Here is a 19,501-nt window from a genome sequence, read left to right as displayed (position 1 = left end):
TTATAAATCGTTGAAAGTATACACATATAAATTTATAATGCAAGAAATGTTGAATTTATATTTGGAATATAAGAAATCAAGTTTTCACCACTCAGTAATATGTGCAAATATGCAAATTAGCATGTAAATTTCCACCAAAACTGTATGGCTATCACACGCACACAAATGTTTTTGGTTATAATTCTGTACAAAAGTATGTAAGGTTGTAACCATGACATCGCAACTAGCACTAAGTGCCTGGGAATCAAATTTTAGATGATAGATACTTAATCTGGAATGACATTATTTAGAAATACTAATATTTATTGATGTGCATGGCTGAGGTACAGTATTTTTAAGCCTGATATATTGCGCCTAGCTCTTTAAAATTCCTAGACAACAAATAACACACCATCCATGCAGGACGGCTGTTGCATTTAATCAAAAGATAATGAAATATTCAAACGCAAATTTTTTTTTTTTTTTTTTTTTGACATTTCATATAAAAATGCATGCAAGTTGTTTTGAAAAGTAATTTAATCGTCGTACCTCATCTAAATCTAATACTGCTTTCACTACAGTGGGGTCATCATCGGAAAGCCTCTGAAGCAAAGACTCTTGATAGAATTCATCCAATTCACCAGTCTGTAAAAAAAACAATGTTTGATTATAATTAAAAAACATCATTTTCAAAAAACTTATTTTATTCTGAAACTCGTACCTCAATAGCAATATAAAATTGCACATTACATTTTTTAAACACAGGAATATGATCAATTCCCCCTCCCCCTGTACAGATACACTGATGTGGTGCTTTCATATTGAAACACATTTTATGGTTAACCTTACACATTTATTTTTTATCGTTGGATATCATACAAAGTCGACATACATTATTCTTGATGAGAAACTGGTTGCCTCTATGTGATGCAATAGCGCCCTCACAGTGTCATACTAAAAACCTTTTGTTTTTGTTTTTTCTGGTTATTAAAGGTAGAATGCAGGTTCGTGGGCACTTGGGAGTGAATTTTTTTTGTTTTTGCTTTTTATTATCCAAAAAGTCTTGGCTATATTTACTGTTGAAATTTTGTAGAATTGTGAATAGTGGAACATACTCAAAAAACGATTTCAAAATATAGATAACAGGTGCAAAATTATCTCTTTTGAATGCTTAGCAAGATTTAGCAAGGCTGTACATAAATAATAAAAAAAAAACATGGTAAAAAAAAGAAATGACGGGATCTCCATATTATGCACTGTATTTAACTTTTTACAAAACGATAATACATTTAAATTTGAAACTGTAACAGCCATTTTAATTATGAGCATTAGCAAACTTCTTACTGAGTGAATTGTTATGCAAATTAGCAATTATCTCAGTTTTTTAGTGCACATTCCAGAACTTTAAAAAAAAAATAGCTCCTTGACGCTTTGACCTTTTGTTTTGAAATTTTCACAAATGATTGACAAAGTGTTTATCTTCAAAACGCCGTCGGGGCATTGTTTTTAGTTGAATAGTGTTACAGCAATCGTACAGACAACTAGCCTGGGTGTTAATTTATGTATAAACTTGAAGTAGTGAAATCTGATCTGCTGCCCTACAAAATTGACAACTGGTAGACAGTTTTCAAGACGGCACTTTCTTCATAGTAAACAGATGTACCCATAAACCAATTTTGACAGGAAACAGAAGAATGGTTTAGAAGCTAATTTTTTTATAATCACTTTTGACCAAAAAAGCACATTTTTGTGCATATTTCAAACTACAGTGTCCATAAAAATAAAACCTTAACAAAACTTTAAAATTCATACAATAAGCTTTACAAAAATATATAGTTTTGTGGACAAGGGAGGTCATCTTGGTTTCCTAATTAACTAATTAAAATACCTGTCAGGTAAACTGCATCTCTACCTTAACCTGACAATTAATTTTCACTGTTGAGTATATCAATTGCCGCTGTGTACATAAGCTTAATATTACCATACTGAAAATTTTTATTTTTTTGTCTTTAACTTCACAAAATTTAGTTTCATTATTAAATACTGAACCAATTGCCACCGTATATATCACCCTTGTATTGTATAAAAAATTCTTTTTTAATTTTTTGTTACAAAAAATTACAATATTATATATTTTTCAAAATATATATTTTTCATTAATTTTAATCAGTTCTAGTTTTTTTCACAGATGTGGCAGCACACTTTAGGCTAAACAGTCAACGTACATAAGCTCAGATCACAACAGCTCACACTAATAGGTTAAAATGACATACCTGTATCTTAGTCAGCAGATACTTGACAGCAGAGTGTCTAATCCTGCCACTAGGATGATTTAAACTCAATAAGAGTGAAGTCTGTGATTCATCAACAACCTGAATTAGAAAAAATACATTTTGTTCATGCTATGTTTCAATGCCTACCAAACATTTCCAGGTCCATATACAATATAATTGAATTGGACATTGAAGTCTGTTTCCCTCCAAGAAGAGGTGGGTTAGCCAAAAAACAAAACCATTTTATCAAAGAAACTCGGCAAGGGAAAGTCTGGTATGCGAGACATTTTTAAGAGTAATTTTGCCGAATGAGGCCAGTGATAGTTTGAAAACTGCAGATATTGTAACACCCGACACCTCTCCACTTTATTATCATTTTTTTATTTTCTAAAATGTTTTTTTTTTTGCCAGGCGACAGTTCCTGACATTGAATGTCACTGTTGTCTCTTCTGACTTTTTTTTGTATGTGCAAATTGCAAGTGCTAGTACTGACACATAGTACATTTTTGCCACAGAGGTCATATTCACTTTAATATCATTATGAGTGAGGTAAAAATACATAATCCCAATAACCAATCAGACAGAATCTAAAAGTGAAGGGTTATACTACAAAATCCTTTCTGACTGATGACTTACAATCAATAATTAACCAAAATTGACAAAAATAAGAAGAAATCTGTTCACAGAATACCTGATATTTGGATCTTGAAACTGTCATGGATATGAACTCCTGCAGTATGTCTTTTTCTTTTTGGCTCTCAATTTCTTTTAACATATTTTCCAAAGCTTTATCAACTGAAACTGGGTACCTATTATAGAGATGCAAGAAGACATTGATATGAATTCTACAAAGCATTATACACAAGGCCTACAAAAAGTTATATTTCTGGTTACCGTATGACCATTAAAAAGTATGGGTCAGTGCCCCCCCGTCCACATATTTCACCACTGCACAGAACTGTTGATGGATTGATGAAATTTGCAAAATGTGTAACCATGGCAACAAGTCGTACTGTAAACTGATTTAATTTCATGAGTTAAATTTTCATGAATTTTGCGAGTCGGTGACAATTTTGCTGCAGCAAAATTTCTCTCGGCTCGACTACATCAAGTGTCAGACATTTTGTCTTTGCAAATACAATAAAATCATGAAATCTAAAAATATTAGTGAAAATTAAGCGCTTTACAGTATTTTAAGATCCTGTATACAATACAATATCAAAGAAAGCTTAGAAAGAACTCCCGTGTGCTGAGAGTATTGAAGACACATTAAAAATTAAAAATCAATGTATGGTTTTTGAGATATCAGTGGAACAGACACACTAACTGCAAAGACTTCCTTTTTGTGCTTCGCACACGAGAGTCAAAAATAAATTTTTAGCATATACCAGTGCTAACTATTTTCACAGAATATTTTAATTCAATAAAGTATGAAAGTTGCGTCACACTATGTTGTATTTGAAAAGAGTTCCAGGAAACGTATACAGGTACATATACATGAAAGTCAAACATTCACCACGTGAATACCGTGGTAACATTAGCTAAACACACATACTTTTGTTCCAATGCTTGTATAATCGGATGGATTTTTTCCTTTATAACCTGTACATTTTCTGTTGAATATCGTTTGTCTTCATCAAGTGAGAACTCCAAGAACTCCTGAATCAATAACCTGCACAATTATAATGATAATTCATGTACATCTTATGTGGTATTTATAGTAAAAACTGAACAAAAGTTCAGGAGAAAATTCTAGCTCTAGCAAAGATAGAAAAGTAATTGTATTATCAATTCAAAATATATATATGACCTAATGTATGAAGATTAAACATGCTTGGAGCAGACTTGTATGATAAGGATATGGCTGTGTGAAACTGCATTCGTTTAAACAATAACTGCCAGTCAGCCATTTTGCATTTGTCAAATCTGATATCTGATGTACTTGTAAGTTTGTACTTGATTGGTCCAGGCATGTTGAATATATGGATCAAAACAAAATGGCCACTTGTTGGCCATTCTGACCCCAATCCAAAAAATATAATGAAGACCATCAAGGTCCGATTATGTTGAAAGTATGTACCAAGTTTGAACAGAATCTGTCCACACACGTCTGCGATTGGGTTCCGAAATTGTATTTAATAAATGCATTTTTGGCACCTTCAATTGGATCATAAAACAAATGCACATGTCTGATATAATCTCTGATATACATGTATGAGAGAAGTTTCAACTTGATAGGTGCAGGCATGTCACATTTGCAGACAATGTTTGTTAATGCTAAAAAAATTGCTAACAGTTGTATAAATGTCGCTTTTGTTTACAAATGTTTGTTTGTATCATGAATTTCATGAGTGGTCAAATAATATGAATATTCATGAGTGACCAAACAATCTCACGAGTGCGAGCGTTTAAAAAATACATGAATATTCATGAGGTGATACAAGCATAACTCAAATTAACGGAACGTTTTTCTGATTTACCACACCCTACAAATCCATAACATGCATTCATCATAAAAAATGGTGGATAGAAATGCATCTTGTTTGACGATTCACCAACATATTAAACTCACCTTGCTAATATATCAACGGTCTCTGTTGTCATGGCAACATCATGGATGACATTCTCAAGTAAAGTACTATAAACAGGACCAGCTGAAAAATCATTTTCACCCTCACTACTTGTTGCCATAGCAACGCCTTCAGCAAAAGTATTTGTTACAATTCTTTGTAGAAATACTTCCATGAATGGTCTTATATTTGTTGATAACGACAACTGCTCTAATATCTGTATTATGCCATCCAATTTTGATAAACTTTTAACAGCCCTGTGTAAAAACATAAATGCAATATTAATTGAAAGCAATAAAATGTAATATATACAATAATTACCTAAAATAAATTAAACAAAAATATTCATACGAAAATAAAGGCTGTGTTTATTCAAGTGGTGAGACAACAGCATATAGCTATTCCAACATGTTTTACAGTAGGATAATATTTTAATAATGCCTATATGCCACTCCCACACCCTTCACATGCGTTCTTTCAAAATACGGGTAATGCACAATCATGATGAAGAAACAGCACCATTGTCATGGCAATGCATAATTACCATGACAATAAAAACTACACAATTGTCATGATAATTAAAACTGCACCATTGTCATGATGAGGTATAATTACCATGACAATAAAAACTATACATTTGTCATAGTACTGAGATGTAATTTATATACATCAATATCGCAAAGCGAATACAAAGCAACTTACAAGATTGAGAGCAGCTTAATCGTTAACAGCTTTTTTCAACATATCAAATTCTTGTATATATGGTTGAGGTCAAAATGTCATTCCAGGGATCAAAATTAGCAGTTATCTTGTTGCCATGGACAACCACTTTTGTCATGCGGCAACCGAATATGAAAACTGGCTGTCCATTAGAATAATGATGAAAATACAGTAAATGTAACATTACATAGTAGAGTGCTGTGTTATCATGATACATACATTTTCCAGGAAGGTTTTTGGGCAGTTATTTAAAAAGTCAGATCCCAAAATTACTTTGATGTTATATTGGACACAAAAAATCATTCAGATTTTGTTTTATGAAGTTTGCTTCAGCAATCAAAGGTGTTGAACACAGAAGCTAAATTTAACAAATATACTTTTGTGTACACAACCAGTTTCTCATAGTGGGTAAACAGGATCGTTTTTAAAATTTCAGCCCATGAATCAAATCAATGGAATTCAACAAAACTTACTTTTTTGGCAGTTTTTCAATCTTCTGTGTTTGGCAGATTACGACAATACACATGACAGCCTCGGCAGCTAGATCACCACTCGTATGCTAAAAACAACATTCAAGTAAATATACATGTAAGGATGAATGAATCTGGTCTGGCTCGATACAGCTATTTTCATTACAACTTTAAGTAATATTTAAAAAGCAAATAGTAATTGGTCTACACTAATAATTTTGTGCAAACTTTTTTGAAATTTAGGTATTTTTTGATAATTTCTTTGATAATTTTAGTTTAGATGAACAGAATTACAGATCTTGCTCAAAACTTTAGAAAAAATATGAAATAAATAATGATTTTGTGAAAGTTGAAAAAAAAAAAATGTTGGTGCTCTTAAATCTGGCATGACAATTCATTGCTGTTGTAAACACAAATTATTCACTGGTTTTTAATTTTTTTGTTGAATAAAATTCATAAAAATTAAATCCATGTTAAGTGCTTCACTGGAAAATCTGCAAGTTTAAAACCCAGTGCATTTAATTAAATATCAAAATAATAAAATTGTTTTAGCTCAATGAACGTTCCGGTTTTGTCATCTTGTGCCAATTAGTGTTTTTTTTGCTAAACGGTCACAACATGACATAACCATTTTTTACAATTTCATAGAGAAAAAATTAAGAAAACTTTCACCACGGGAATTTTTTTTTTCACAAAAACTTTTCTGAATTGAGTTTTCATAGTATAGGGAGAGAAATAGAACGCACCTTGCATACAGACTTGATAAATGGATCAAGAAAGTTCATTTTCAGTGTAGTTTTTGTCACCAATTGACAAATTATCATGTACGATGCCGCTTTGTAGTCAGAGTACGTCGATTTCAATCCTTTTAGGATGTACGGTATCAGGTTCGACAGCAATATCTCGGTAACTGTATTGCAGTATTCTATCATACCAATTACGGTGGAGGTGTAAAATGAAAATAGAACTCGTAGAGATGCTGTACTTGACGACGTTACACCATGTGCCTTCATCAAGGATAAATGAATATTATTTAGAGAACAACTTGTGCGTTACCACCCTCCTCCTCCCCTTCTCAGATTGTTTTTAAGCGTTATAGTCGTCACACCGCATCGTGTTTGATAGGGTTCAAATAGCGCCGTACATACAACGTAAAAAGAACATTGTTTACGCAAAGTTTTGAATACGCGCTTTGCTTTAAACAAATTGAGGCTGTTGTTCCAACTACGCATTTTTAGTATTCATGTTGTTAATGTGTGTTTGGGCTTTTTGGATGATACGCTATAAAGACAGTACCAGCCAAGTATAAACTGATACCCCAACACATTGTGACAAAAAAAACATCAAATCTATTGGTGATAAACGTCAGACAAAATGCATTTTGGTCGGTTGTTATCTCATTTTATCACTGCTTAACAAACAGACAATCTTTGGTTGGATGTTAAAATCTTACCTTGATAGACTTGGGAACCATTTCACAAATAAAATGTAGAAATCCAGCATCTTTGTAGCAGTGATTTAGTAAAGTTGATCTTGCAAGGGCTACCCCGGGTTTCTACAAAACAACAGTAGATACATTTACTACATGATAAATATGCCTCTTGTTGAAATGAGACTGATTTCATTTTTAAGGACACTGGCTTCCCATTATTTTTTACCCCTGGTCAAGAGAATAGACTTCGTAATCTTCAATTTGACTACTTCAGTGGCAATGTAAATTAATACCATATTTACAAATACCAAAGGTGTAAATATCTTTCATCATTGAGTAAATATTTCCATCTCTTGCAGGCCATGATCACACAATTAAGAGCATTGTTATAAACTACTGTAGAATACTGTAAAATGACCAATTTTCACTGATTTAATATTTCAGGCATATTCAGTGGGTTTTAAATTCACGGTTTCGTCATTTAGATGTGTTCTATGCTAAATTTTACATATTCACTGTGTTTTAATTTAGCGCATTTTTCCAGTCAGAGAAATAAGCCAAATTAAAACACAGTGAATAATTACCCCTTTTACAGTACTTTTTCACTGAAGGAATAATACAGTCAAAATAAAATCAAGCGAATACACCTTTTTTTCTTACAATTTACATTCAACTAGTCAAAAATCAGTGAAAATAAATTCCATACAAAACACCTAAAAAGTCTATTCAGTGAAAATAAACTCCAGCTAAAATGAAGTATTCTACAGTACTATACAACACAACTACATTATAAAATGGTTATGCTGATTAAAAACTATCATCCACAAAAAAAGCTCTTCAATATTGCCATATCAAACACATTTCTAGATAGAGGATTTTTTTGAAAAAAAACAAAAGAAAAAAGAAAAAAAACAAAAAACAAACGTTTTGTGTGCTTTTCTAGCTATTCTCAATTCAAAGTGGCCATCAAGTACTATCGGTAGTATTAGTATGTAACAACACTATGGGGGAGGTCACTAACACATGTTTGCACCCCATTTTTTTTTCATTCACTCTTCTTAATTTTTTGGATGGATCCTTTTACACAGCATGTACAAGATATTTTTAGTAGTACACCCCGCTACCCCACCCTACCAACTTAATTTTTCACATACTTGCGCATCCATCATTAATCAAAATTGATTGGATCTGAACAGTTACCTGTATTGGATGAAGCCAATGCCATTTATGTGTGGGATCCGCTACTTTTAATAGCTGTATAACTCGTACAAATATCATAGTCTCATGATACGGCAGGACGCACATTAACAAATCATCGACATTATACTGGTGTATATAAAATCTATGTATCAACCACTCCAATGTCTTCTGTGCTGGCTTCAACAGAAAATACGGTGACAATCTCAACAAGAATTCAGATATCTTTTTGTTCAGTTTTTGGTTTATTTCAACCGATTGGATGGATCTCTCCAGAGATTTTGATGCTTCGTCGAATAACGTGACTTCGTAATCTTGGAATGAAGGATCAATTCCTATCAATTCTTCTAGACCATTTACCCCTGATGAGAAAATTAAACAAATCTTAGTTACCGGTAATTCTGCTTGTTGAATAATTGAAAGCACCACGAAACAACATCACACATGCTCAATATGGACCCAAGAAATACATATATGCGTAAAAAATGTTTGGTACAGGGCAGTTGTCGTCACACAGCACATGTAAACAAACAATATATTTTACATGAGATGTATATGTCGATAAATGTCAAAAAATATCTGGTGCAACGAATACAGCCCTTTTCACAGGCTGTTTTGTCAAACCAAATCAACTTTTAATACTTGTATTTCATTTATTTAAAAAATATTAAATTTCGAACATATATCTTGTTGTTGCGGTGGTATTGAATTTTTGAGTAACACCATATTTTCAAACTTTCCCTGGAATGAAAAGTTTTTGTCTAATACTTCTATCAGCCAAAATTCAACAGTTTTACAATGAAGTGTACATACCTAATGCATAAAAAGTTTCTCTGTCTAAACTTGATGCTTCTTTAGGATCAAACAACAAAGATGCCTTTTCTCTGTCTCTAGACAACTGACTCTGCTGCGTCTGGGGTAAGGCAAGTTTCTTCAGCTGAGAAGCCAATGAAGTCATGATTGAACTTTTTTGCCTTGTGTCCTTCAATACAATTTACAAAAACATTCAATATTAAACTGTGACAATACAAGTATTGTCTTGCCATGAAATGATATATACCGTATTTATTCTATTGGTAGCAATCTTATGTAAATTAGAGAGGTGTTTCTAAGGTCAAAAAGCATTCTTATGCTAATTAGAGAGGTATTTCTAAGGTCAAAATAAGTAATATTTAAAAGATTCAATGAATAATGAATAACAAATGTGACTTTGGGTTTATATGCACTTCTATTGGAGAACAGGTTCTAATAGACCAAATACAGTAGCATTTCTTAATTGACATTAGAAAACTTGACATTTTTGTTGATGACATGATTGCTTTTGTCCAGTGTCCAGTAGTTACTACAAGTTACTACCGGTAAATGGAGAATGAACACAAAACTGGCCAAATGAACTTGCGACTTTATCTTGTACATGTACAAGCTACACTCTCACATGTATATATATGTACAAATGTAGCAGTTAACGTTGTAATTAGTTGAATTGAATGTCTTTTTAATTTTGAGGATCTTAGGCTAAAATCAAATCTAGAAGTTACAACATTTTTGAATTATACTGATCGAAAGCTGGTGTTATGTGCTGGTTATCCACCAAGATATATAATGTCTTCACTACAATAAATTTTGTTATACATTGCTTTGTATTGGGTATGTATGCATAAATGTTGGCTTAGGTCACCGTCCGAGGGATGGTGCTTGGGTGCAGACTATAAGTAAAATAGTCATTCTATAAATTCAAACAGGGGATGCAACCTTGTGGCTTTATGGAAAACCAGAGTCCTCTCTTAACTTGAACCCTAACTCTAACACTACAGCCCCCCAAAGGTAGTTAGTTCAATGTGCCTCTCCAAATAACTATGACAAGAAGAGGGGTATATGCAATTGAAATGGGGGGCACTGGAGAGGCAGGTTTAGGATTAGAATTATGGGTAAACGGGCCTTAATGAACTCTTATCGATAAATTTTTAATTCAATCATTTTCTCCCTGCTGCTACCTATATCATTCAGCCAAAATTAAAAAAAAATGACAGCCATAATGTGATCGCAAACTGTGTAGAGAGTGCATCATGTCATGATGGTGCGAGGACTTATGGTTTTAGATATCACAATTGTATAAGTCAGTGTTCAGACCCACACTCTCCCACAAGCCCAAGGTCAGGGGTCACATTAAAGATTTCTTCTGGGTCAATTATATGTTGTTAAGCTAAAAATAGCTGAAAATTACATTTCAATAATATAAAAATATTCTAATATAATATTCTTGATAATCAAGAGATTGGATAATCGACACTCGTATAATTTGGCCAGACTGGAGAGTTAGAAATACATACTCGTAGTATCCGACACGGCACGACACCAACACACGTGGCCTCGGGCCCCGCTCGGGTCACTTTGCATCGAACAATGTTACACAGACAATAATTGTTGTATTCGTAAAATGTCTTGCTTTACCTATTTATGTCGGAATATTGAAAATCCAGCACCGATTCCGAACACTTAAACACGCCTGAAAAAAATATGATGCAAAGCTCACATGTGCACAGAGGTCAGCCTGTTGAACTCTTCCCATGATTCTTTTTGAAACGAACATGAAGTTGGCGCCGGATCCGTATCCTGTTAAATTCGCCGACGTTTGATTGGCGCATGGAATCCAGCAATTAAAATCTGACATAATGTACGGCGTGTATTGTTTGTATATTTGTTTGATTTTAAATTTTTGTTTTATTTGTACCATGTTCTTTTGTTATATTGTAGTAATAATAGATATAATTATCTTTATTGCGTTCGTTTCCCTATTAGGATTTTGTAGATGAGAGGAAAGACAACCAATTGTTCCAACCTATATCAACATTCAGAATGACTGCTCGATTTTTAATCCCGGTTGTCCCTGTTTGTCAATGTTAACAAAAAACGACAGAAGGAAAAAAACTAATAGGAAAATTTGAAATAAAAACCCGATTCACATAATTATGATAAATAACCTTAGACATAGACAGCAAAACACAACCTTGGAATTTTAAAAATGCTGGGTAGGCAGAAGTAAAATTATATGAAAAAGCCGGAAAACAAATGTAACCATTTTAATGCCCAAAGAAAATTTGAGTATACGTGATTTGTAGATGAAAATGAACAGATCCGGGGACAGATACATAGGTGAGTAACAACAAATGCTTAGTCTGTGGTAAAGAAAAAAAAGAAACTATGGAGAAAAAAAAACGGAAAAGGACGGAGAATATTTCTTGCTCAAATGTGAACTCCGAAATGTGCGAGAATACCAACTTGAACACAAACTAAATAGAAACGGGTAATCATCCGAAGGAGAGAAATATAATGTGTTTTTTATTTTTTTATTTTTGGATAAACAGAATGTTTTCATTAATATTGGTCTACCCTCCCACACACAAAAAACAACAACACGCGCGCTCATTCAAGTTGTCGCTAATCTCACATCGCCAATATTGCGCAAACCCGAAGGTGAAACTCCCTGCTCTTTGCATAAGTTTGAGGACGAGTCAATTATAACATAGGGTAGTAGGATGTATTAAATTGCTTTCGTTGACGATAAACTGGAACAGATATATTCAATTATTATAGATAATATTTTTAACTAGATTCGTTACTCGTAAATTGCCGTCCAAATTGTACATTTTATGTCTACTTTCATCTATATCTACATTTATCTCTCCCGAACGCAATTGACATCGAATGAGATAGTCGACCTTTGACCTGACCTGAGAATAAAGTTGTGAAAATGGACGACGAAGCCCAACAACGAAAACAGTCTTTATCCTAATCTCGGCTAAAACCCAGCGTTGTGCGTGTACACTCGATACCACATATGTCCTGTTATGCACTGTTATAGTAACCACGTTATGTAGGTTGGAACTTTACTCAATTTAGTTTAGAGCAGGCGTAAACGAAAATCGCCACTGTGTGACGAAAATGGGGACACTTCTTTCCCGGAAATCCACATCGCTACGGACGAGTGAAGATTTCAAAACCGTCGCGTTTCACCGAGAATTGACAGAAATAATCGAAGCGCTAAAATGCGACAACTGTGTAACTTTGCTGGATGATGTAAAGTTTTTAGTCACTCCCAATATTATAGGTGATCGGATTAAAGAAGAATTGCAGACTTTCCAAGATGTTATCAACGAACTCGAACACCGGGGTATAATCTCTTGTCATAACGTGGCGTATCTAGTCGAACTGTTACGTGGTATCAATAGAGAACCACTCGCTGCGAAATTACAACGATGTCAGTGGTTAAAAAAGACGGAATCAGGTAAAGTAATAGGAACGGTATTCTTTCCATATCGTAACAACAATTCACAGAAAGGAAACATTCATGTACCGTATTTGCTCTATTAGTGGGGTGCGCTTCTCGAATATAAGTACACATAAGCAAAACAACTTGCATTCATTGCATGCTAGATCATTAAAATGCGACTTATTTAACCGTCTGTCTGTCATAGAGGGCATACACATATCATTAAATCAAGCTCCATTCTATTAATAAAGCAAATTATATGAAACTTTGATTCAATAAAGAGAGCTATATATACGCCAGACAATTCAGTCAGTGGTAAATCGTGGTACAACAAACCGTCGAAAGAACAACTTCGTTCCTTTAAACTACCGGTATATGTTTATTTTGACTGTTTATATATTCGTATTGAAAATAAGGTAATTAATGCAAGTTTATGTTATCTTTGACCTTTGTCACATTAATATTGGTTGTAAAATGAAGTGGGCACTGTTAAAACTGCCGATACAATACCGACTGATAAAGCGAAGATGTGAATCTCACTAACATTGTTGAAATTGAATGGAAATTACATTTTATCCCTATGATGATGACCTGAATGGAAATCTAGTGAAAAGTGAAAAATAATGACCTGTCTAATTTCACACACCAGCTACAATTTTACTTTAGTGAATTACCCATCATTGCTTAAAATACGATTAAAAAATAATTAGAATGTAGATTTATTATTATTTAATGAAAATTAAATAAATGTTCTAGTTAAAAATCTATAAAAACATCAAACCGCTGACAGCCACATGTTAAACATACTCACTAAATATGACTCGGATTACGGTAGTAGAGAAAGCAAGCAAACAAATTAATCTGACTTAATATTCTTAATAGTGCTGTTCTTCCTGTTATTTGTAGTTCCATGGTACAATGTAAATCATGTAGGTTTGATGCATATTTCTACAACATCCAGTGCACCATTTCTATTGTGTCCCCTGGTGATAAGTTCTTATGTGACGCCAAAATGTTGTTTGTCATCTAGAATAATAGTAAAATATCTCAAAAACATTTTGTTAATTGATGAGCAACATTCGATCAAATTGATATTGACGTTTTTAATGGCCATTGTGTCATCTTACATCATAGAAGTGCTTCGTCTCAGAGGGCGTGATTTATACTAAAGTATATTACAGTTTTTAACCAAATTGGATCTTGAGAGTATACTTTTTTTTTTACATTATAAATAAAAATGCTCTTTTTTTTCCATTCATAGCTTCTATTGGTAAAGTTCGAAGAGTGTGGCAGAGTAAGGAGAATTGGCCGACATTATGTCTCATTCTTAGCACAATTGTTATCCTTCTAAAGCTATTCAGTGCTGGTGATTATTTTCTACAATCACCATCATCTCAGACTTGTCCCCATAGCAACAGTAAAGGTAAGCTATAGAGATGGGGTGAAGGAAGGATGAGGCAATCTAGGAAAATATTATTATGAATGATTTCTCTGAGCAAAAAGTGATATAGAAGCAAATATTTTTTTTTGTCTGCTGTGCATATCAGGGATCTACTCAGCTCTTTGGGAGTGCTGGTTGCTCATTAATATTCATAAGCTAATTAATATTCATAAGGTTTGAAACACCCTTGAAATACCCAAATTGTTTTGGCTATCTATAGCAATTTATATGCATTTTACTCAACCTTATTGTGTGCTACTTACAAGATGAATATAATTCCCACCTCAAACAGTACACGTTTCAAGACTGGTGATAGAGGAATTGTAAAGCAACTAATGTCTTATAACTTCAAACGATAGCTGTTGGCATTGACATTAAACCTACAGGTATACAATGAAATGCCGTCAAAAGTGAATAGAACTCAAATTTCTCACAAATATTTTGTAGTAGTTGCTCATTGGTTGTTTGAAATCATTTGCTCACAGTGAGTTGTCACTAGACAAAAGTGTAATCTTCTCCAAATTCACAGCAAAACAATATAGTCACAAAATGTGTTTTTTTTTCAAGGTTTACGTTTAATAACATGATTTATTAGCTCTGCTGTCATCGCAGATGACCCAGCGGGGCTGTTAATATGGGGATCTCTCCAGCGTCGTCTGTCTTGCGTCCTGCATGAAGTTTTCCTTTAAACGACTTCTTCTTCAAAAGTACTTGACCAATTACATTCACATTTGTACCAAAGGTACTTGGGGTGGTCCTCTGTTAGATTTGTTAAAGTTGTGTCAAAATATGCAAATTTGAATTTTAAGTGAATATTTTTGTCATTTTTGGTAAAAAATGTTATTTTCGACAACTAGTCCTAAACCGTGAGTCCAATTGCTTTCATATTTGCAGCAAGGATACATGGGGTGGTCCTCTGTCAGATTTGTTAAATTCGTCGTCAAAATATGCAAATTTGGATTTTAAGTGAATGTTTTTGTCATTTTTGGTAAAAAATGTTATTTTCGACAACTAGTCCCCAATTAAGACGGTAATTATAAGACTTCCTCATGGCCCCCTCATCTGTAACATTAATCCTAACCTTGCCCCTCCTTTATTTTAATTGTCTCTGCCCCTCTTTAGGACATGTACAGCGCTTTGTATTACATGTATATGCATAACGCCTTACACTGATTATTGTAATCATCATGAGAAATGATAAAAACAGTTGCCATGGTAACAAATCATGAAATATTGTAGCTCTGAAGCTATCTTGCATTGAAGTTTGTGGTGTCTGATCACCAAATTTAACATGCTGTGGAATACTTTCTTTTTGCTGGAATTAAGTTTAATGTGAAATATAGGAAAAAAGTATATTCGATGGATTTTATTTTCAGGGAATCATCCCTTCAGCGAAAATAGCGAAAATAAATTCCGAGCGAAAATAAAGTATTCCACAATAAGTTTCAAAGTTGTAATCTCTCAAATTAACTTTACTAAATTTATTTTCAAGGTTATGTCTGATTTCTCATGAAGTGTACATAATTCAAAGCTCTTATGATTTTTACAGAGGTCAGTGAGAGGTTTTCGATAGATCATGCAAAGTGGGATTGAAAATGTTTCTTTCTAAAATACAGCTTTCTAACTATTTCAGAGAGTGAAATATTCTTTAATGTCCCTCCCAAGTATAAATACTACTACGGTCAAGGTGTACATCTGAGTCATTTGGAAAAGTGCCTGGATTCCCATCAATTCTGTCTCCTGAAAGGCATCCTTGGACAAGGTAAAAAGTGTCTGTCAAAAACATACGCACATGATAACAGAAACAGATATGATAATGGTGTCTTTTGGTTGTCAAGGCGATCTGATATTATAGCGATGGCTGGTTACTTAGCTCTTCATCGAGATGAGGTACTTGTGATGCAAAGTGAACAGAACTATGCGTTCTTTGAGAGTGCTGTTTACTATATACGACAGTATTTAGCGAGTCACGATAGATGGCTGGTTATATTTACGGATGTGGATTTCCTGCCTGATCTTGATTTACGTGAAATGCAACGAATTGTGAAGGAGCTGACTTCGGTGAATCCACAAATGCAACATGTGCTCTATACAGCACAGTCTGTGCCGACATCTATGTTACATCGTGTCTCTGTTTATGAATTATATTGGGGACTTACGCTTGGCAACATCCACCAGTTCTTAAATGATAGCATACATTTTTCCACCCTGTTGAATGAGACAGAAAAGACTGAACTTCATAATATTTGGAAGCTGACTGGATGTCAACCGTATGCCGTGTCCCGAGCTGTGGAGTTTATCAAGGAATGGAACTTTACCTTAGAGGCCTTCCTTGATCACTGGAAACACCTTTCAAAGGAAGAATGGCTGGAAATATTTGGATATTCCAAAGAAAGGGAAATCATGAGGAAGCAACTGGAAATGGTGAAAGATTTACAAAGGAATCACCCTGTATCAGTTAATATGTTATTGGATTATATCCGTCGCGGTGAAGAAAGACATACTATACCAGATTGTAAATTACATGCTAAATATAATGGTGTGAGTTTACGCGCAATTCTTCAGGATTTGAAAAATATATCTTTTGTTGATGTGAGAATTGATACTGATAGTAAGGAATGTTCCTTTTCTATTCCCGCCATATTAAGGCTTGTATTAGAAGTTGCATTGATTCAGAGAGGTCAGCTGGAAAACTGGCGTGTTAAAGAGTGACCTAGAGGGTCAGCTGGAAAACTAGTGTATTAAAGAGTGACTTAGAGGGTCAGCTGGAAAACTGGCTTGTTAAAGAGTGACCTAGAAGGTCAGCTGGAAAACTGGCTTATTAAAAAGTGACCTAGAGGGTCAGCTGGAAAACTGGTGTATTAAAGAGTGACTTAGAGGGTCAGCTGAAAAACTTGCTTGTTAAAGAGTGACCTAGAGGGTCAGCTGGAAAACTGGTTTATTAAAGAGTGACCTAGAGGGTCAGCTGGAAAACTAGTGTATTAAAGAGTGACTTAGAGGGTCAGCTGGAAAACTGGCTTGTTAAAGATTGACCTAGAAGGTCAGCTGGAAAACTGGCTTATTAAAAAGTGACCTAGAGGGTCAGCTGGAAAACTGGTGTATTAAAGAGTGACCTAGAGGGTCAGCTGGAAAACTGGTGTATTAAAGAGTGACTTAGAGGGTCAGCTGAAAAACTTGCTTGTTAAAGAGTGACCTAGAGGGTCAGCTGGAAAACTGGTTTATTAAAGAGTGACCTAGAGGGTCAGCTGGAAAACTAGTGTATTAAAGAGTGACTTAGAGGGTCAGCTGGAAAACTGGCTTGTTAAAGATTGACCTAGAAGGTCAGCTGGAAAACTGGCTTATTAAAAAGTGACCTAGAGGGTCAGCTGGAAAACTGGTGTATTAAAGAGTGACCTAGAGGGTCAGCTGGAAAACTGGCGTATTAAAGAGTGACCTAGAGGTTCAGCTGGAAAACTTACATAAAGAGCGACTTACAGCTCAGCTAGAAAATGGGTAAATTACCTGTCAAAAACTGACCCTTGAGACCAATTGCAAAACTTGTATTTAATAATAAACAAGCAGCCTCTCGGCTGAGATAGCTTCGCTGTTAGCACTGCACATTTCAATTAAAGAATAGAAGATATCATTAGAAAATGAACAATATGCATAGTATCAATGCAATGGGACGTGCTGTTTTCAACAAGAATTCAAAAATTCAAAAATATTCACCAAAATTAGAGAATTGAAGATATCAACATGAAATGAACAAACCTAAGAGAGGTCTACCCAAGGTTTCAAGAAGAAGTCGAAAAAGTAAAACATTGACACGGACGACGACGGACAACGACGGACAATCACTCATATGATAAGTTCCGCTCGACAAAGTCGACAGCGGAGCTAAAAAAATTACCAAAAGATCAGCTGCGAAACAGAGCATGTCAAAAAGTGACCTAGATGTAAGCTGCACAGCCTGCATGTCCAATAGTGACATGGAGATCAGTTGGAAAACATTGAACCTGCTGGTCATCTACAAACATTGCTTGTAGACTAGATTTCATTCTCATAGATCTCATTCTTTAATCAATATTAATAGTAAGTTTTCTATATTATATATAGTGTATATTAATTAACTTTTATATACCACATATCATATATATATCAAATATTAACACATTTTTGTTCTTTTATATAATCATGCTGTGAATTTTTACATCTTACATCTGTATATATTGAAAAATTAATTTTATATGAAAAATGTATTTTTATATTTTTGTAATCAAATTGTGTAACAAATCTACTCAAGTTTTTACACAGCTGTGGCTAGATATGTCTTGCTTTGTTAAACTAATGATTAATAGCAGGATAAGCATGTTGAAATATTAAATCATGATTTCATGTATAAAAACATGGTTAGCTTGATGTGATGTCTGAATAAAAAATATGATAATGACTGTAATATGGCTTCATTTATATATTAAATATATGGAATCTATGCAGTATGTGCAATTATTTCCCTAGACAAACAGTAACTCACTTATGAAAAATCCAGAAAACTAGACCGGTATAATATCCACTGGAGTTGGACAAAGGATGCTGCACAAAAATCTTATGAAAAACGCTATCTCCCTATTTATATACTTCCTGGGAACATGTTCAGAAGGCTTTGCTATAAGAATGATGCGTTCAATAGGGAAAAAAAACTCCTGCTATGTACTGGACAGTAACATTTTCTCTAGCTGGCAAAAAAGTACCTTAATTGCCATACTTGTGCCTTATGTTTGATTTGAGTCCCATGCAATGTGTGTAAAATACATTGTACACCCAGTATATATGTTTGTATAAAATACATGCTGATTACGTTGCAGTAAGTAGGCATATAACCAGTGTGTTATATTGGTACTATTAATTTTAAAGGAAAATCTAACAATTGTAGACGATACATGTACATCCTACAATATAGTCATATTTTAAATGTTTGATATAACAGCCATAACCAACTCTGCTGACAATGGTTCATCAAAATATTACAATTATTCCATTTCTAACACATTCCCAGCTGCTGTTTTCATCTTCTCCAGTGATAGAAATTCGTTGATAAAATCTAAAATGAAAATATCATCAATCCAACTGTTATACTTGATGAACCACTTTTCAATAATAAGTTTGTGCT

General features: G+C 33.9%; 2 protein-coding genes across 2 annotated transcripts in view; one reads left to right on the top strand and one right to left on the bottom strand.

Annotated features, from left to right (window-relative positions):
• Positions 1–11,192, bottom strand: part of LOC100373273 (HEAT repeat-containing protein 1) — a 38,573-nt gene extending 27,381 nt beyond the window's left edge. Inside the window, exons 1-11 of the mRNA XM_085503916.1 lie at positions 11,093–11,192; positions 9,455–9,623; positions 8,645–9,003; positions 7,466–7,567; positions 6,759–7,019; positions 6,016–6,101; positions 4,825–5,079; positions 3,808–3,924; positions 2,944–3,061; positions 2,253–2,351; positions 529–624 (exon numbers count right to left, since the gene is read on the bottom strand). Coding sequence (XP_085360042.1) covers positions 529–624; positions 2,253–2,351; positions 2,944–3,061; positions 3,808–3,924; positions 4,825–5,079; positions 6,016–6,101; positions 6,759–7,019; positions 7,466–7,567; positions 8,645–9,003; positions 9,455–9,599 — 1,638 coding nt within the window. The 5' untranslated portion in view covers positions 9,600–9,623; positions 11,093–11,192. The remainder of the gene's footprint in view (positions 1–528; positions 625–2,252; positions 2,352–2,943; positions 3,062–3,807; positions 3,925–4,824; positions 5,080–6,015; positions 6,102–6,758; positions 7,020–7,465; positions 7,568–8,644; positions 9,004–9,454; positions 9,624–11,092) is intronic.
• A 1,173-nt stretch (positions 11,193–12,365) lies between these two features.
• LOC144356783 (uncharacterized) lies at positions 12,366–18,823 on the top strand. Its single transcript, XM_078011496.2, has 3 exons — positions 12,366–12,926; positions 14,173–14,334; positions 15,986–18,823. Exons 1-3 carry the CDS (start codon positions 12,584–12,586, stop codon positions 17,062–17,064), a joined length of 1,584 nt encoding a protein of 527 aa, XP_077867622.1. The 5' UTR covers positions 12,366–12,583; the 3' UTR covers positions 17,065–18,823.
• Positions 18,824–19,501: the final 678 nt, after the last annotated feature.

The sequence above is a fragment of the Saccoglossus kowalevskii genome, chromosome 9, assembly GCF_978046115.1.
Source record: "Saccoglossus kowalevskii chromosome 9, keSacKowa6.1, whole genome shotgun sequence".
Taxonomy (NCBI): domain Eukaryota; kingdom Metazoa; phylum Hemichordata; class Enteropneusta; family Harrimaniidae; genus Saccoglossus; species Saccoglossus kowalevskii.
Note: the sequence above shows the minus strand (reverse complement) of the source record. Positions and strands in the feature narration are given on the sequence as shown.

Excerpts from the sequence above, each read along its gene's own strand:
- LOC144356783 (XM_078011496.2), top strand. The coding sequence starts at position 12,584 with ATGGGGACACTTCTTTCCCGGAAATCCACATCGCTACGGACGAGTGAA. Across the intron at positions 12,927-14,172 it reads GTTAAAAAAGACGGAATCAG|CTTCTATTGGTAAAGTTCGA; the intron begins GTAAAGTAATAG and ends TTCCATTCATAG. Across the intron at positions 14,335-15,985 it reads TCCCCATAGCAACAGTAAAG|AGAGTGAAATATTCTTTAAT; the intron begins GTAAGCTATAGA and ends TAACTATTTCAG.